General features: G+C 36.0%; 1 protein-coding gene across 1 annotated transcript in view; it reads left to right on the top strand.

Annotated features, from left to right (window-relative positions):
• Positions 1–6,062: 6,062 nt before the first annotated feature.
• The window catches only part of LOC138712006 (sideroflexin-1-like), a 29,210-nt gene continuing 14,354 nt past the window's right edge, over positions 6,063–20,918 (top strand). The window contains exons 1-3 of the mRNA XM_069843375.1: positions 6,063–6,708; positions 8,332–8,502; positions 15,752–15,853. Of these exons, the coding sequence (XP_069699476.1) occupies positions 6,227–6,708; positions 8,332–8,502; positions 15,752–15,853 (755 nt within the window). The 5' untranslated portion in view covers positions 6,063–6,226. The remainder of the gene's footprint in view (positions 6,709–8,331; positions 8,503–15,751; positions 15,854–20,918) is intronic.

Here is a 20,918-nt window from a genome sequence, read left to right as displayed (position 1 = left end):
TCTTTGATATTTATAAGTCATTTTTGTCGCTTGCGATTGTGGTTCTTTTAGTCCCACCGCTCCAATCATATTCTACAAAAAACAGTTGCCGCCAATGGCAATCCAGGATCGCTTTATGACAGTATGCAATCAACAGGTCTGTTGTTGTTGTTAACCTTTTCTTTGATCTGCCGGTCGTTACTCCGGCTCGCGCGGCGATAATATGCATGTATAGAGATATAATATCGTGTTTCATTATTGTGCGTAAGAACGTATTTTGAATGAAGTACTTCAATTCTTTTTTTAATTTAATTCTTTTTTCTGGAGGCTATGTCGACCCAAAGATTAATAATCCCTGATGTATGGTCTTCTGTAAGTGCTAACCTAGAAACAGAAAATCGTTGTACAAGGTGAACAGATTATGAGTTTCCCGCCCGCGCGGGTCAGTCAGCCAGCCGCGGCAGGAAGCGAGGGAACCCGCCATCAGTCTGAGCTAAAAACCGCACGTGTACAGTAGCGTGCTAAGAAAGTTAGGGGGCTAATAAATAGGCCAAAGTATTATATTCCACAACGTGTATTTATTTACGATTCGTGTGTTCGTTCAGAATCTCATGTTGTCAGGAGATTATTCCAAGAAAATTTCCTTGTTGATTGCATTTCAACTAGCTGCGATTCATAAATTATTAGTTAACAAATTTCGGGAAACGAGAAGTGTTCGAGATAATAAGCGAATACGACGACGTACAGTGCTCGATGAAGAAGTTCTCTATGGCATCGGGCATCGCCTAGAAAATTCCCCTAAATAATTTCACTAGTCGATACCAGAAATGCTTGAAATATGAAGGAAATCAGCTCCAACACCTCCTTGGGTGACACGGATGAGTACATGTTTTTTTTAAATTCTTTTCTTTTTTATTATTAGCCAGTGTTTCAGCATTGAAGTTATAGTTTGGTAATGCGCGGATTCGTGTCGACTTACGGTGAGTACACGTTGCGCTGCCCATGCAGCCACGTGCGTAGCGCGGGAAACTCGTAACGTGTTCACCCATTATGTCGGAGCACTAACTTCACAGTGTCGCAAACGTTTGGAAACTTCGGGTTGCCGTCAGGTTTTAGGAGAATGAAGATATGAAGTAATTAACCCTGGATTCTTTTGGAAAATCATGCAATTCTACTCCACTCATCAAAGAATAAATACTAGGAACGGATATTAGCATCTCCTTAGCAATGGTAACAATTTCTTCGAGGCTTTTATTCAGTGAAATATTTTGCGATGACAAACGCACAAATGCCTCCACTAGCTCTGATGACAATGGAATTTTGGTAATGAGATGTTTACTGTTTGTAACCAACAAAAAATGATTTTAAGAAGCTTTCAGTAAATGCAGCTTATCAATGTGCCTCATCGTCTCAACTTCTAATTCGGTACAAGCGTCAGACTTCAGCTCTTTAAGCGGTAACATACAGTATTTTCTTTTTTGAAGAGTTCAGCGACCTCCAACTGAAAATCAGTGCAGTATCTCTTGTATACTGATGGAGTACATGTTCGTCTAATCAAAGCACACACAAACTTCTCAAATTCTTTGGCAGAGGATGACAAATTACGTTAGAAAAGCTCTGAGATTGTGGTGAAAAGGTTAACTGAGGAAACAATAAAGTTCATTTCAACTTTGATATTGGATTCTTCAGTGATGAGCGTAATTTCCTGTGTGATGGTGAATCAAAGATAGCCTTTCTCTTCTTTTCTGGTAATATGATATTCACCAAGCAGTGATGTAGCGTGACTTCCGAAGCAGGTGAAGTAACCAAAATTAAGTTAGTAATAATTGTACTTAAAATCAGTGGTGTAGTTGGGTCGGTACGGGCCGATACGCCGTACCGTCTAAAATAAAAACCGTGCCGGAAAAAAAATGCAGGCTCGGAAATATAATAATTATGTTTAACTAGTCTTTAATATGCTTTTAAATGGAGGACGTTAGCCATTTGAAACATTTTAATTTTGATATCTGGCATAAAAGTAGCTCCTGGCATCACATATGATTTGCTTAAACGCTTGTCCATTCGTAGTTTTATCGAAAACCATGGTCTGGCACTTCAGGAGTACTTGTGATTTATTAATTTCAAGCTTGCATACCGCCGTGGTATTTCTACCACTAACTTTATGCCATGGCGCCTCAAGAAATCTACTACACTGATTTGATCATTTCAAAACTTCTGTAGATGATTTCGCATAACATGAAGTAACTAAGTGAGAAAGATAATGGGGTAGGGTGGCCAATTCCTTTCCCCCTCCATTGCATACATCGCTGACTAGTAACATATTACACTAATCAGACTTCAGATGTATACAAACAATTGTTCTTTTCTGACACACAAGCCTATCGTCAAGTGAGATGTACTGCTTGATAACAGATATAGATATCAGCCAGAACCTCAATCAAAGTCCCATATGTTATAGATTCTATTCCAATTCCAACTAAAGAATGTGAATGAGCATTACTGTAATGAACGGTATCTGCACTAAGAAAAGGAATACTCTTCTATTGAAAAAGTTTCTAGGCTTTTGTTCCTAAAAAGTGTTGGGCGACCAGTGTCAGCGTTTAATTCCTTGCCTTATGTGCAACTGTGGCTGCGATTTGAAAGGCCTACAGAGGAGACTACGTCATGAACTCATGAGGAAGAAGTAATCTTGGAAAATAAGTGCAGTACAAGTCCGTAGCCTATATAGTCTAGTCTGACCAAGGAAATTCAACAGTAACCCCTAAAATTTGTTTCCAACTACAGCACTGCTTAAAATTAATTAAAGATAAGTATATAATTTTATATCAATAATTAAGAATCATAGATGATTGAATAAGGGAAGTAATGCTCTGCTTACAGTCTTACCTTATCGTATATAATGCAGAATATCGGTTTTGAATGATTTGTCTAAACGTTAGATAGGCTACGCTTGCTTTCAATTATTGTGTCACAAATATCCATAATAATATCCTTCGAAATGCATACTGAGTTTTCTTATAATGCAATAGTTGCATATGTTGTTCCTTACTAGGTCCTTTAATGAAATGTAATAAGAACAAATTTGTAATATCTTCATTATTTTTATAATATACATATAGCCTATTTTCAAATATAGACTATTAATATTTTAATTAAATTGCGGGATATAATTTTAGTTTCCTTTATTAACATGGAACATTTAAGTTCGGAAAGAAAGTCCGTTGCCATTTCTGTAACACACTAAGACACTACGCGTCTCTTGCGCACGCCGATACATCCAGCAACATGTCATTGCACTTTAGCAGCAGCGGGCTGAGCAACCTACAACATAAAACTATTAAAAAAAAATATATATATATACATATATATATATAAATGAAGTTTGAATATTATTATGGGTGAGCAGCCACGTTGTACGCAATTACAGGGATTCTACAATCCCCTGCCTTTCCTTTTAATTCAAAGATGGCTATCGCCATCAAATGTATATATTATTTATATTATTATTATTATTATTATTATTATTATTATTATTATTAGTGGTGGTGGTGATGGTGGTGGTGGTGGTGGTGGTAGTAGTAGAATCTAATTGTGGTAGTGGTAGTAGTAGTAGTAGTAGTAGTAGTAGTAGTAGTAGTAGTAGTAGTGACGGTACTAGTGATAATGGTGGTAGTAGTGATAGTAGTGGTAGTTTTAGTAGGAGTACTAGTAGTGGTAGTGGCGGTAGTAGTAGTGATAGAGTAGTGGTAGTTGAGTAGGAGCACTAGTAGTGGTAGTGGCGGTAGTAGTAGTGATAGTAGTGGTAGTTGAGTAGGAGCACTAGTAGTGGTAGTGGCGGTAGTACTAGTGGTAGTGGTAGTTGTAGTAGTAGTACTAGTAGTGGTAGTGGCGGTAGTAGTGGTAGTGGCGGTAGTAGTATAGTAGTGGTAGTTGTAGTAGGAGTACTATTAGTGGTAGTGGCGGTAGTAGTGATAGTAGTGGTAGTTGAGTAGGAGCACTAGTAGTGGTAGTGGCGTTAGTACTAGTGGCAGTGATAGTAGTGGTAGTTGTAGTAGTAGTACTAGTAGTGGTAGTGGCCGTAGTAGTAGTAGTAGCAGTAGGAGTACTAGTAGTGGTAGTGGCGGTAGTAGTAGTGGTGGTGGTAGTGGTAGTGGCGTTAGTAGTAGTAGTGGTAGTGGTGGTAGTTGTAGTAGGAGTACTAGTAGTGGTAGTGGCTGTAGTAGTAGTAGTACTAGTAGTGGTAGTGGCGGTACTAGTAGTAGTGGTAGTGATAGTAGTAGGAGTAACTTACTATTAGTGGTAGTGGCGGTAGTAGTAGTGATAGTAGGAATACTAGTAGTGGTAGTAATAGTAGTAGTAGTGGTGATAGCAGTAGTAGTAGTAGTAATAGGAATACTAGTAATGGTAGTGGCGGTAGTAGTAGTGGTAGTGGTGGTAGTTGTAGTAGGAGTACTAATAGTGGTAGTGGTAGTTGTAGTACGAGTACTAGTAGTGGTAGTAGCGGTAGTACTAGTGGTAGTGGTAGTTGTGGTAGGAGTACTATTAGTGGCAGTGGCGGTAGTACTAGTGGTAGTGGTGTTGGCGATAGTAGTGGTAGTGGTGGTGGTGGTGATGGTGGTGGTGATAGTAGTAGTAGTAGTAGTGGTAGTGGCGGTAGTAGTGGTACTGGTGGTAGTAGTGGTGGTAGTGGTGGTGGCAGTAGTAGTAGTAGTAGTAGTGGTAGTAGCGGTAGTGGTAGTAGCGGTAGTAGTAGTGGTAGTTGTAGTAGGAGTACTAGTAGTGGTAGTGGTAGTGGTAGTAGTATTATTAGTGGCAGTGGCGGTAGTACTAGTGGTAGTGGTGTTGGCAGTAGTAGTAGTAGTAGTAGTAGTGGTGGTAGTAGTAGTAGTAGTATTAGTAGTGGTGGTAGTAGTAGTACTAGTAGAGGTGGTGGCGATAGTAGTGGTTGTGATAGTAGTGGTAGTGGCGGTGGTAGTAGTAATAGTACTATTAACGGTGGAAGTAGTGGTAGTGTTAGTAGTAATAGTAGTAGTAGTGGTAATAGTGGTGGTAGTGGTAGTACTAGTAGTGATGTTGGCAGTGATAGTGGTGGTAGTAGTAGTAGTAGTGGCGGTAGTGGTGGTAGTAGTAGTGGTAGTGGTGGTGGTAGTAGTAGTAGTGGTAATGGTGGTGGTAGTAGTGGTAGTGGTGGTGGTAGTAGTAGTAGTGGTAATGGTGGTGGTAGTAGTGGTAGTGGTGGTGGTAGTAGTAGTGGTAATGGTGGTGGTAGTAGTGGTAGTGGTGGTGGTAGTAGTAGTAGTGGTAATGGTGGTGGTAGTAGTGGTAGTGGTGGTGGTGGTAGTAGTAGTAGTGGTAATGGTGGTGGTAGTAGTGGTAGTGGTGGTGGTAGTAGTGACAGTAGTAGTGGTAGTGGCGGTAGTAGTGGTAATAGTAGTAGTAGCGTTAGTAGGAGCAGCAGCAGTAATAGTGTTATATTTTATAATTGTAGTATTAACATACGAGTACTAATAATATCGTAGTAATTTAATCTTTGAAACGCTACACATTATCGTACTGTGCTACTTGCTGATGGTTGTCGCCAATACAGCGGGGGAACTTCAGAAATGAGGCTGGAAGCGACTCAAGTTACATACCGTGGGAGGTTTACTTTAAAGAGAAGGAAAACATAATGCTTCTGTATCTCTCTGTTTCCCCTTTTCTTCCCAACAACCCATTGTCACAAGTAGTACAGTAGTCGGAAGCTAACCTCTCGCATCGATCTAGTTCAAGTTCATCCCGGGTATTTATCTTCCTATTTTAGCAAAAAGAAATGCCTAAATACCGTGCTCCACTTAAAACAAATTCCCGTGAATCGCCGAATAGCAAGTAACGCCATGATAGCGACAGTAAAATTTTAGAATACGAAAATAGGCTATTCCTTATAACAAAGGAAAACAAAATAATTCAGATCTTGTGTGTAGGTTCTGGTTGGCTATGTATGGTATTATAATTTAATAAGAATTGCATGGCTGATTTCAAAAATACGAAGGCTGATAAATTAAGAAATACAACAATGTAGCATTTGTTTATTCCATATTGCTTCATACCCGTTCATACCATAATGGCAAGGTTAGCAGGGAAAATGGCTTTCTTAGTGTTAAATTTTAATTAATTAGCTTCTTTCAAACACACATGTGAAATATATAAAATACTTAAATTATCACTATAATATCGGCTTAATTGTTCAAACAAAATTTACAGTGAAATCATGCCAGGAGAATTAAAAGCGGAAGCAGCAGCACAAGAAGAGTCAAAAGTAGAGTTACCGGCGAACTCTGAAGTGAAAGTAGAACCAGAAACACAAGTACCAGCACCAGCACCAATACCAGCACCAACTCCAGCACCAATACCAACACCAACACCAGCAGAAGCACCAACACCAGTACCAGCACCAACACCAGACCAAGCACAAACACCAGCACAAGCACAAACACCAGCAGTACCGGTACCAGCACCAGAACCAGCACCAGTACCAGAGCCTGAAGTATTACCTGAATGGTGCCGTCCTGTCGGTAAAGAACCCATTGGTTCAGGAGATAAACGGCTGGTCATCAACATCAATGAACCTCGATGGGACTCTAATTCATTTATTGGCCGGATCAGAAATTTCTTTGCTGTGAGAAACCCAGCCTATTTATTTACCGGCGATGAAAAACTTAAAGAGGCCAGGGAAACTGTAAAGAGATATCTGTAAGATGGATTCATATTAGCTTATCAATTTTGTGGTAAATTTATAGGAATTATATCCATGTTCTTACGTCGGTATTGTTTTACGTAACACAACAAATTCTGTTTATTATAAATACTAATTCTATCAATTTACCCTTTATTTATATAAATTATGCGTAAGACATGTTTTATTATTCTGTAGCAAAATTCCCGAAAAACCTTGTCGATGTGCGGCTGTATTTAAATTTTAATAATAATGTATACAAATATATAATATAATTAGTGACATTACTTGTTGTTTAGTCAAATGTCCGAAGACAGGTTTAAACGTCACAAGTGAAAAAAAAAGGCATCACTCGTGAGGCAACTAAGCCAGAAGTTAATGGGATAGCGTGACCAGTTCCTTTCCTCCTCCATTGTATATATCGCTGACTAGATACATATTACATTAATCAGACTTCAGATGTATACAAACACTAATAATTGTTCTTTCTCTGACACACATCATCAAGGGAGATGTACTGCCTGATAATAGGTGTATACATATCAGGGAGAACTTCAATCAGAGGTGAATTAGTGAGATAAATTTACGTAATGTGTAGACCTATAAATTTATTTTCGAGTCTAAGTAAATTTGGTAGAAGAGCTGTAGTGAATTATTAGTCTACACGATGTCAGACATACTATTTTATTGTGACATTATCGCGAAAATTTGATACTTTATTCAACACCAAAAAACGAAATATTAAAAACAACACGAGAAATTTTAAGAAAATTCTCACCATAAAAACATGGCTCTGAGTATAAGAAATGTTCACAATAATGCATAAAGAAACGGTATCGTAATTCAGTAGATAAAACTAATAGTTTCATTGATCGTCTTATCAGACTTTACTGTCATGTTCTCACCTGTAAAACCATTTGCTGATTTATTCTTTAGTCACAGATTTAAAATCAGAACAAAACTGCTTAAAGTTGAACGTTAAAACCCAAAGTCACTACCTATATAGACACATTGTAGCCTACATGCTTTCATCCTAATTTTTTGGTATCACTTTTTTATGAGTTAACATAGACGTGTATGTATATTTTATTAGTTCATGCACGCATATATTTATATATTGAGACAGATATATAGAATGGTGAATGTATGCCTAACTTAGGAAAATCTCTGTTTCAGATAAGTAAAAATTTCGCAAAAATTGCATGATATAGCATCGTTCGGTATATAATTATTTTAGATACACAAGTAGTTTAGTCGTAGGTGAATAATTGCTAACTGGAAGAGAGGTACTTCTAACCCTAGGGCAGGCAAGAGGTTCTTTCCTCGACCACAATTCTCGAAACATAACACTTGACAAAAACATATTATCCGAAATGTAAACTTTATTGCTTAAATCATAATTTTTAAATGTTTTGTTTGTAATTTTTTTGACATTATTTGTTCTATATAGGCTAACTATGAATCTGCAATTAAAAGTAAGAAAATGTTGTTACTGAACATAATTAAAAATTAAACTTGGTTCATGTCTATACGGTCCATGAAAATACACAAATATTGTCAACAGTATTTTAACTTTCACACATATTTTAATGATACTGTGCCCGGATCATTTGACACGCGCTGATTTTAAATCATTTCAGGAGTGGAGCTGATATGGATGACGTAACAGTGGACCAGTTGTGGGATACGAAACAGCTGTTTGACTCCACGTATCACCCAGACACCGGCAAGAAAATTGAGTTTTTTGCACGGAAAGCAGCAACAGTTCCTGTGGATGGGACCATTACGGGTCTACTCATGTCATTTTACAGGTAGGCTATGGACATTTTTATGCTGTCATGTTGGTAATTCGTCACGGTTAAATTTGAAAATTAAATGAGACTTTCTTTGGTCATTTACATTATGGTTAATTCGACGAAGTTTTTATTTGTTACTGAAGAGTACGTCAGAAAACTAGATATACAAATTATAGACAAATAACATAATATAAATCTTAATAAATGAAAGAGTGAGAACGTGACAGTCCAAAGCCGCACTTCTACCAAAAACGGTTTTTTGTGATAGTTCATTTCTTACACATATGGGGAAGCTATCAGTAAAATATTATGAAATTTACTAAAAAAAATAACAGAAATACACACTGAAGAAAGCTTTGTAATGCAAACAAAAACCACTGGCTCAGTCGTCCATTGGTTATCTTCCCTGATGATAGAACCTGTATGTAGTTCCGAAACGTTTGAAATATCAAGTTCCAGGACACGGTGAATAACCAAAAGCCTAATTCTGAACGTGTCGTAGTGATTTGTTAATGAACAGTATGGTTTCAGAGTAACAATCGAAATAACTGCGAAATTAAATCCTTAGTCGTAACTTGAGAGAAAAGAATGGCAATATTCCACTAGACAGAAGCAGCAAAATGCCTTATGTGTACAAACGTAAGGCTTGATGCTGCCTACTGCATGTTTATAAACCTTAGTTTATCTTTTAGTTGGGTTTAATTTTAATTTGTCTCAATTACATTTACGAGTGTGGTCTTTAATAATTTTCTGAATGTTATTACTTTTCAAGAAAAGCATGAATTAATATTGTAAATTAATACTTAGCGAAACTTAACGTAAACCCCCGGAGTTCCCTAGTTTGTGTTGATTTCGTATTTCTTTTAACTGTACTTATGTATAATCGCTTTAACTCCTAGGTCAGGGATGCAGAACTGTCGAGAGAGGAGTGAAAACATGGGGAAAGCGTTGGTTCCCCGTCCACAGTCCACCGGCGTTAAATGACGTCTCTGTGACCCGTACGCAATCACATAAGACAGACACTGAATACAAATCCCCTCTCCTACCAAGTCAATGACGCGGTGGTGGAAGGAAGGGATGAGTGACGTATTCCGCCTTATTACGTACGTCACAATTGGCGCTCATTTCTGCAAGCCTGTCCTAGGTCATACAGCGACTGTCTGTAGGTTTTACTGTTAGGAAATTAACTGTGGTACTGTATATATTAGGCCTAGTCCGTGGTGATTGGAATCAAATCCGGCATTCGCCTTTATTTAAATGAAAAGTACTTAAATTCAATCTAGTAAAACCACGGTTAAAACCCCCGACCAGATTGGTCGCCGCCGGAGATAGAACCCGGGGTCTCTCGAATGCGAGTCTCAAACGATGTCTGAGCCACCTCGCTCGGTTGACTTCGTATTGTTGCCACATCAGAAGGATTTCGTAGATATTATTTTCTCTGATTGGCATCAAGTAACGCATGTAGACATACGGCTGAACACTGGTTTCTCTTCGAAATGTGACATGGGCAAATAACAGCCCACAAAGCGGTGATTCAGACGCGTCAGATTTCGCCAATAAATCCTGTTGCTCTATTTATCCAGTATTTATGTTTAATTTTTTGGTCTTATTTTACATAATAACTTATTATTTCAAATAGGTGAGCAGATGTCGACATACTGTAAAGTCATGGGCCTGAAATAGCTGAATCGGTACATTCAATATGTAGGTTAATCTTTACTCATGCACTATTTTCTAATTCATGATATGTAGAATGCTATGTATTAACGTCCAAAAATGTTTAATATTCTATAGTATTTTGGTAAAATGTTCATATTTCATAAAAGTGCTCACATTACTTTTTCCTCATATATTGCAGGATTTTTTCCCTCCCGTTAATATTTCTACAACTACCACTGAACTAGGCTTTCCAGACATTATAAGGAAACAATAGAGATGTTTTCCAGAAACTCTTGAAAAATCTTCCTTCCTCCCCTTTCTACTTTTCTGTTCCTAGTGCTGACCTGCTATGGCACTAAAATCGTCCTCCAGTGGCTTAAGGAGGGAAAGCTGGTGATCAACAAGATCTCCCAGCTAGGTCCAATGGACCCGTCGACCAACAGCAGGTGTGGTCCTCCAGACATTCTGGGGGTTGTGTGTGAATGAAGTAGCCACCAAAACGTTAAAATATGGTGTTCACTTAAATCGGCTACAACTTGCCATTTAACTCCAATATGAAACGAGAAAGAAAAAAGTGGAAAAATATAAAAATCCGCAGAAAAGTCGCTAATCGTATTTTACAAAATTTGTCGCCGAGACTTATTCAAAATTCCCTAGATTTAGCGACTTATCGCTAAATATGGCAACACTGGTTACAAGACCGATTTCTAGAACTGAACGAAAACTGAACACTGCGTTGGAGGCATGAGATACAGATCATCATTTTCCGAGAATTGCATAAGCAAGCTAGTGCTTCTGGACGCTCCTCTCCAACTTCTCGTCATGTCTCGCTCAATTGCAAAAAGAGGAGAAATTAAATAGACAGTAAAATTAATTGATGGTGTAAATCCTTTTAAAACATTAATTTATACGTGTAAAAGTATACATGAATATTAGTGCCCTGCAATGAAGCAACAAAGGCATTACAAACTTCGTCTTACGAAAAACTAATCGCAAGATCAGTGCTAAAATCCTTAAGGAATAGCGAATATTAATTAGATAACAATGTGGAACAAATACGACGGCAGAACGAACATCAGCAAATATCGAACTTCGCCATACTCGACAAACCTGAGCCCAACATAGCGCCTGTATTGCACGACGCTAATGGCTAGCCTACACTGAAGAAACTTTCACTGGATTCGAAAGAATGAACAAAGGTGGAATAGAATAGTAACTGCTTATTTTGTTTTGGCTTATCGAATTCATTAACGTAACGAACTCAATGATTTTAAAGGAGAATTTGGAGATTTCTTTTACCCTTAGGAATCCCGGAATGTTGGTAGAATGGATAGGCAAGATTTTTCAAGAGTTTCTGGAAAACATCTCTATTGTTTCCTTATAATGTCTGGAAAGCCTAGTTCAGTGGTAGTTGTAGAAATATTAACGGGAGGGAAAACATCCTGCAATATATGAAGAAAAAGTAATGTGAGCACTTTTATGAAATATGAACATTTTGCCAAAATACTATAAATATTAAACATTTTTGGACGTTAACACATAGCATTCTACATATCATGAATTAGAAAATAGTGCATGAGTAAAGATTAACCTACATATTGAATGTACCGATTCAGCTATTTCAGGCCCATGACTTTACAGTATGTCGACATCTGCTCACCTATTTGAAATAATAAGTTATTATGTAAAATAAGACCAAAAAATTAAACATAAATACTGGATAAATAGAGCAACAGGAAAGATTGATGTACACTTGTTTATTGTAGAGTTAAAAAATTTAAAAAGTAATATGTAAATAATCTTTAAGACCTTTTTTTTTTTTTAAATAAACGCGCTTGGTTGAAACTTGCACTAAAACTAGATGTAAGTGTAAGTTAAAGCCAATATAAATTGAAATAGATATTATAGGATGAAAAATGAGGTATTAAATGTATATTTATTGAGTATAATTGCTATTCGTGTACCTATATGTTAGTTGTAATTTATTAAGTTTATGTACCTTTTGTGAACCATCTATACTAATAATAAATCTGTAGCCGAAATTTTTCTGGTAATTTTCGATTTTCCAAAAATAATTGGTCCTAACATATATAATTAACCACCCTGAAACCGAAAATCGCTTTTTTGAAATTTTCGTTTGTATGTCTGTCCGTCTGTCAGTCTGTCTGTATGTTTGCTCCCTTTTCACGCGATAATGGTTGAACGGATTTCGATGAAAATTGGAATATAAATTAAGTTCGTTGTAACTTAGATTTTAGGCTATATGGCATTCAAAATACATTATTTAAAAGGTGGGTTATGAGGAGGCCTGAATTAAATAAATCGAAATATCTCGCTTATTATTGATTTTTGTGAAAAATGTTACATAACAAAAGTTTCTTTAAAAATCATTTCCGATAAGTTTTACTCCTTGAAAAATTTTGATAGGACTGATATTTAATGAGATAAATGAGTTTTAAAATTAAAATAACTGCCATCTAAGGCCGTGTAATGAATTAAAAAACAAATGGCTTCGTCTATAAGGGGCCTTGAACAGCAACAATCGAAAGCTATGAAAGACAGCCTACAGAGAATGTTTCTGTGTTTGTATGAAGTAATATCGGAAGCTAAATTAACCGATTTGTATAATTAATTATTATTTCACCATTGGAAAGTGTAGTTTCTCTAGATGGACATAATGCTATAATGTTATTACAGTAACTTCTGGTATAATATAATATTAGTACATTATGCAACGAGCATATAATGATAGTAATTAAGAATCGAGTATGGATATTTATGAAACGAGCGCAAGCGAGTTTCATAATTTTCATACGAGCTTCTTAATTACCATTATAGGCGAGTTTCATACGACTTTTTATGCTCGACCATATTTCTAACTTGATATTATTAATTTTAATTGTATCTGACCTTCAGCAATGTCCCGTATGTTGTGAGATGTGCGCAGACGCGAAAGTATTGATTTTTTCCGAGGAACAGATATCCACATTGACCTTGCTAGGCCATAGGAACCTACAGAGATAACATTGAAATAAAATTAGACATTGAAAAACGAGATGACAAATTGAATTTATTTGAATATTATTTACAATTAACGCTAATTATTATAGTAACATAATATAACCTTCTGCAACAGTATTGGATTTCCAGCCTCCGTGACTTTTCGCTAATTCTCTTTCGATTGCATATCCGAGAATAATCGATACTTGCGGTTTTATAACGGTAGAAAGCTGACCTGTCATTGGCTGAACAGTTGTAACCTGAGTCGTCATTGGCTGAAAGACCTGATCTTTAATGAGTAGGTGTACTTTAATGACATGCATTAAAGGTCTGCTACCAGGTGTATAATTACTACATTTCGGCATGGTCGAGCATAAAATATAATATAATATAATATAATATAATATAATATAATATAATATAATATAATATGTAATATTATATAATATAATTTAAGTTATTTGAAGGGTTGAGAATCATAGTGGGCCAAGCGCCACTTACTGAATACGTAGAAAACAAGGGTTAAAATTAAGTTATTACCATAATTCAATGGAAACCTATAACAAGTAAAATAAAATATACACATTAAGTCTAAATGATGTCAATCTTCATTAAATTATGATTGCATGTAATAAAAATTAAGAAACATGTTAAAGGTATTGTCATTGCACCAAATGAGTGTCTCTGGACCAAAATGATCGCATTTTAATTTTTGGATGCAATTTAAATTAAGTAACATATTAAACGATTTATCCTTCTATCAAACACGAATGTTCCCTGGATCAAATGTCCTATTTTAATTATGTAATTACTTTATATTTATTTCTAACGGGTGCAGCGGAGCGCACGGGTACAGCTAGTTATTAATAAATATCCAAATATCCATATCATGAATCGTGAAAACCCTTGTTCCTATACCGCTAACAGGGATGGTTTAGAATATGAAATTTCATATTTTGCCTGTCTCTATGATGGCTCTCCAGAAGCCATGTCCTGGACGAATTAGAGCGCTGTATAAGCTTTATAGATTTACTTTGCGTTTTCACAACGAGACAAGACGCGAAAATAAAAAGTAACATAGCTTCTTCCATAGCGGATTCGTCAAAACTGAAGAGGAAGACTGCGTACACTGAGCTGTGTGGACGCTCCGATTTGCATGCGCAGTTTTACTTGATAACTTATTTCAGCGTCTGGACCGGGCTTTATTAGCACATTATGGGCCTATCAGTAGTACTAGTACTGCTTGAACTCGAATGAGCAATATTCTTTGTGGAAAAGGGTCTACTCTGCCAAACGTTTTTAGAATTTCAGCTTCTCTTCATCGCTTTTCCTTTGCTACGTTAATTCACGAAATGCCACCTCACTTAATCTTGCGCGTTTCTTTTTGTCACTCATGATAATGTCACTTACTTACGTATCATATTTATACTACATGTAAATAAAAACCGTCTAACCACTTTAAAATCGTACCACAGTAGTGCAAAGGCTTCAACTAAAACACAACCACTACCACTAGCTAATTAACTCGGATTATTTTATTGAACTGTAAAAGAAAATCGTTAAGAGAACCACAATGCAAAATAAATTAAATTCAATTAATTATGCGTCTCTGTTTTTTCAAGTTATGAAAACATAACACGATTCAAGGGGAAAATTTATTGTTGGAGTCAGCCTCAGAAACCGAGTGCAAGTTAGTAAATAATATTTTAAAAATAGTATTCTCGATGTCACTCTTACTTTATAACTATTTCATTTATTTTTGTCAACTTTCAAGGATAATGATTAAAAATCATAAAATATTGATAAAATTACAAATCTTTTTCATCATCTTCTTCTTCTCCCTAACAGATAATTGTCCTAAAAAGAACCGTTCCGGTTTACAACATTTTTCTTCCGTATCTTCACAGGGCGTCCTAATGATCTTTCTCCGCTCGAGGGATCTTTGTTTTAGAAGTAAGCTTGACATGACAGTGTCAGTTATCTTGGTATCGTTGTAAAGGTAATTGCAAAATACGCCGCCTTCTAAAACTCTCGCGCCTGTGAGTCCGTGTCTTGTGGGCCTAACAGATAAATCCTTCTCTATAATTGAGCACACAAGGAATTATGGAGACATGCTATATTTAAATTATGTTAAAACATTATAAAATAACAGAGATTAAAAAACTGGCTACTTGGATAACTCCAACACGTTAATTTAATTCTTTCCTTGTCTTGTTTTATCTCCGCCATTTATTCCGAATTACAGCCAATAGGTCTACAGTGTAGTGTACGATGTAGACCTATTTCTGGACCAACACTAGACTCTCTCGCATTGCGGACCTCTGTGATCATGTGGTCAGCACGACTACGGCAGAGATGTCACATAAAGAACGACAAACACTCGGTCTTGTGAAATGAAATAAATCTCAGCTTGAGCTGGTATCGAATCACAACAATTGGGAAGCTTACGTGCTATGCAATTATAGCGATGTACGTTTAATTTAATACACGTTTGTAAATATTTTATTTATTTTTTATTAAGGTAACAAATTTACAGCGTTAGCCTACAATTTTACAAGTACTCTAACAAATCAGCAAATAAATTATTATAAATGATTATTTGCAGATCATTTCCTGGAATTATATTCTGGCAGTGGGCAAAACAATCATACAATACATTGTTTGAATATCATAATCGGCCAATGGACAGAAATGAACTCAGTCCCACGTAAGTAACCATAATCTCGATATTAGTGTTTGTAATGCTTTGTAGGTACTTTGGAATTAAATTAATTAGTGTGATTAGAATTTAATTGTATGCTACCCCCAATGAACTACAAATGTCATTCAAATACTGAGTGAGCGGAATATTTATGAAACGCAATCGAGGTATGGAGGTCACGAACAACGGAGCGTATGCACCCGGCCAGCTGGCAACAAGATTTCGCGGTTAAACTCACGGCACTAAAATTGCTAACAAAATACTATTATTTTTATTTTTAAAAAATTATAATTATATTTACCCATGTAATGGAGGGAGATACTAGAACTGTCTACCTTTCTTTTTGCACATTTCTTGTGCATTAACATAACCATGTAAGTGGAACAACGCTTCGTCCGAAAACAAAATAAGATTAAGATCAATATCTCCGTCTTGCATTTTAGCCTACTCAAAATCTACTCCTAAGTAGGCCTACTGTATCACTCCGTTTAATTTTTGCACCACAGTTTTACCTTAAGTAACATAGCTCTCGTACGAAGTTTAAGTAATACCTATTTGCTAAGAAAGACATCGAAGAGATTTTTAGGTTAATTTTCCAGCCAGTGTCCAATATCATTCAGAGTTTCTTCTGCGACCACTGTACGTCGTATTTTTCTTCCCTTATATCTTGAAAACTTCCCATTTCATGAAATTTATGAACGAAGTTATAGCAAGACTAGGGGCTTGTTCCACCACTGAACTTTGCAACTTCGCAACATTTCACTTTTCAAATTTTGAAAAGTGAAAAGTATTTTCTGTTCCAGCTTAAATTAGAGACTAATTTGCACTTTTAATATCATTCTGCAAAATCTTTGCATATCAGTAGCCATTGCAACTCCATATTGTTGAGCTCCATTTCCTAACCAATAAATACATCAGTAATAAATTATTTAGATAAATATTTTGGTTCTAAATAGGTCCAATTCTTTTAAGAACATAACCTGCTTGAGTTGGCGTAATTAATAAACTTTCACAAAATTGAGAAAAATTGAGGTTATGGAAATTTATCCTGTTTTTATATAGGCATTCTCTTTTCTTGGGTTCGTCACTTCTTATTGTATTTCTTCCCTAAATTATTTTGAATACAAAGCAAAAACATACTGTCTATGATAAATTTAATCTTAATGACAAAGAGACTAGGTTCTTTGCAAAAATCCCATTCTCTTTTCAGTATAGATTTTGCACCTTTCAAGACTTTTATAATGGTGGAACAGAAGTAATAATACAGGAGGAATCAAAAGTCTGGAACCACATAAATATCTTCCATATTCTTGATTTTCGATTACTATAGGTGTTACCAGTATTCGTAAGACCAAGAGTTCTATCAGTGATACATTCGATTCTAGCCCTCAGCTATCTCAAAAGCCGCCATTTTGGATGCAACTTTGAAATTTTAAATGGAAAGGGGGTCATGTAGGTACTCAAAATCATGTGAAATTTTCTGGAAAAAAAAAACAATGGTGCAATCTGTTTTGAGATAACTCTAATCGTTTTCAAGTTATTTAAAGATAACTATCATAATGACACAAATATTAGTTACTGCATCTACAGATATTTTGTAACATGGTACAGTACTAAGGAGGCTGAAGAAGATGGCAGAGCTAGCCGTCGAAAGGTTGGAAGCTAATCTCCAACTCACCTGGCTTAGAACCCGAGAAGAGTTATTCTAAGAACACTTCTGATCCCGTTATTTCACTACCGATATACATCACCCTATAATTCTTACTTAATCTCACAGCAGAAATAAAAAAAAAATAAATATAAAACAACTTGCCTTAAGTTATATTTGTTACAAAAAAAAATATAGTAAAATTAGGAAAAATATCGGAACAGTTGGCATTGTGATAGCAGAACAAGTAAATGTCTGACGCTTATTACTTACCACTCTACGATGTTTGAAGGTAATTAATCATAATATAGTTTATCACTCTATGACGTTTGAAGGTAAATAATCATAATATAGTTTATCACTCTATGACGTTTGAAGGTAAATAATCATAATATAGTTTTTTCACTATATGACGTTTGAAGGTAAATAACCATAATATAGTTTAATAGTTTATCACTCTATGACGTTTGAAGGTAAATAATCATAACATTGTCATCACTATGACGTTTGAAGGTAAATAACAGGGGCGTATTTTGCGGACTACCGGGGCTACCGGCGGTAGCCCAAGGAAATTACAAAAGAAAAAGTTTATAATATAACATAATGTAATAATTTTGTATTATTAGTTTTACCATAATAATTCAAATTAAAGTAATTGTTAGATTTATATGCGCTCTCTGCTCTCGAAAAGAAACAAGTTGTCAAGGCGGCATCGCTGGAGAAACCGCTTGCTACGTGAGGTAACCTGTGACCGTTTCGCGCACGCTGTCCTTCGCACAACTGCCCGTCCCCCCCCGCTCCCTACTGTTTCTATCGTGCAGTGTAGGCCGTGAGTTTCCGCTCTCGTGATCGGTTTCTTCGCAGGCGCGAAGCAACAATAAGGTTAGTACGCTAGCTCTGAATGTGATTATGTTCTTGCAGTGCATTATTTTAAATCTGTGATTTGTTCGAGTGTCTAAGAGTTATATTAATTGTGAATTATTAAGTTTTTAATTTCCCAATTAAGTGATATTGTGAAAAATATGGCAGAACAAGTTTCTGGAGAGGTTTGTGTTGAAAATGACTGTGTAATAGAAGGTTTATTAAAAGTGCCTTTTTAACCGTCGTACATAACAACGAGAAAGTTGAAATTGTGAAAATGGAAAGACCAACTCCTGAGTTAAATTTGTCCATGGACGTAAAAGAAAAACAGCGTGAGTACACACGCCATTTCACTTCAACATTATATGGTAAGTGGAATTGGTTGTGTGGTACTTCTAAACTGTCTAAACTATTTTGCTGGCCATGTTTGTTATTTAGCCGCGAAACTAATGTGTGGTCAAAAGAGGGGTTTTCTAATATGAACTCCCTTCGAACGGCAGTCCTAGAATACGACAAATCAAAAGCTCATATTTGTAGTAGCATGAACTTTGCAAACTTTGGAAAAACAAGAATTGATTTACAGCTAGATAAGCAAAAATCTCTCACATCAACCAACACAATGCTCTTGTGAAAAAAAAAAAATCGGGAGATTTTACTGCGTCTTATTAACGCAGTCTGCTTTCTAGGAAAACAAGAATTGGCTTTTCGGGGTCATAACGAGAGTGTGAAATCAGACAATATAGGAAATTATATTGAATATTTAAGTTCCTTAAGTGAATTTGACCATTTACTGGCCAATCATCTTGAGAGTTCAACAATATTTCGTGGTACTTCTCCCGCAATTCAGAATGACTTAATATTTGCTATAAGTGGGGTTATGATAAAGAAAATAAAACCTTTTGTGGCCATTGTTGTTGATGAAACAAGTTACTGCTCTAATCAGAGTCAATTGTCCACTGTTTTAAGATGCGTCGACAATACTGCCAATGTTCAAGAACGGTTTATAGGATTCACAAATGTCAGTTCGGACAAAACTGCTGCTGCTTTGTTTCAGCATGTGGAAGGTGTTACAGCAGAATACAATGTCGGCAATAAGTTAATTGCACAGACATACGATGGTGCTTCAGTTATGGCGGGAAATATTAATGGCTTGAAAACAAAAGTTCAAGAAAAATATCCTCAAGCACTATTTGTCCATTGTTACAGCCATGTTCTCAATTTAGTTTTGCAACAAACTACTTCATCCATTCCAGAATGCCGCATTTTTTTCAAAACACTGTCGGGTTTAGCTGCATTTTTCTCATCATCTCCTAAAAGATCAGAAAACTCAAGGAATTTATGAACAAGAAACTCCCAAAAGTAGCACCAACTAGATTGAATTTTACATCTCGGCTTGTAAATACAGTAAAGGAATACAGAGAAAAACGGACTGCTTTCTTTAAAAATATCATTTGTAATGACTCTGAAGAAAACTGGGATGATGCTGTAATTGTGCAGGCTCAAGGATATTAGAATTTTTTCCACACAGTTTCAGAATATATTTCTTCTTGAAGTCTATGCTAGAGTGTTCGCACATACAGATGTGCTCTACAATATTCTTCAGACAAAAAGTCTAGACATAGCATACTACTTGCAATACTTGCAAGAGGTATCAAAGTTAAAAAAATACTATATCCGAGTTCAGACGTAGTGGGTTTCCGTCCATATGGAGTAATATGGAAAATGAAAATTCTTCAGCCAATAAATGGAACCACCATTAAAGCGAAGAAAAGGAGATGATGAACTGAAATACAGGCAGCTGTACTACAGCATACTAGATCGTATGCACATGGAAATTACTGACAGATTTTCTGATTATGGAAAGCTTCAGTTCACACATCTTCTATATTCTCAAAAATTTTCTGCTTATAGAGAAAACTTCCCGAATGAGGCACTAAACAAATTATTTCAGTCCTATAACAGTCACTTTGATCAAATACGTTTGAAAAATGAATTAAGTGTAATATATTCAGCAGAAGTCTTTGATTTTTCGAACAAACCTATCCATGAAATATTATCTGCCATATATGAAAACCAGCTGAACCAAGTTATTCCTGAAGTCCTTAAATTGGCAACATTAATTGTGACAATACCAGCTACGTCAGCATCGATAGAAAGAACATTTTCTGCGTTGAAGAGAATAAAATCCTACTGTAGATCAACTCATACACAAGAACGTTTATCCGGCTTGGCACTGATGTCCATTGAAAAGTCATTTCTACAGAAACTTTGCAAGTGGCCCAACTGTAATTTCAATGACGAAGTCATCAACGTATTTTCGTCCCAATCAAGACGTCTGGAATTCACATAAATATGTAAAGAATTTTATTATAGGGATTTTAAAATATATTTTGTGTAATAATAGGGTCAGTGGTAGCCCAAACCCTTTAACCAGTATACGCCACTGGTAAATAATCATAATATAGTTTAATAGTTTATCACTCTACGACGTTTGAAGGTAAATAATCGTAATATAGTTTATCACTATGACGTTTGAAGATAAATAATCATAATATAGTATTA

This window comes from Periplaneta americana, chromosome 13 (assembly GCF_040183065.1).
Source record: "Periplaneta americana isolate PAMFEO1 chromosome 13, P.americana_PAMFEO1_priV1, whole genome shotgun sequence".
Taxonomy (NCBI): domain Eukaryota; kingdom Metazoa; phylum Arthropoda; class Insecta; order Blattodea; family Blattidae; genus Periplaneta; species Periplaneta americana.
This window is presented reverse-complemented; position numbering and strand designations above follow the sequence as displayed.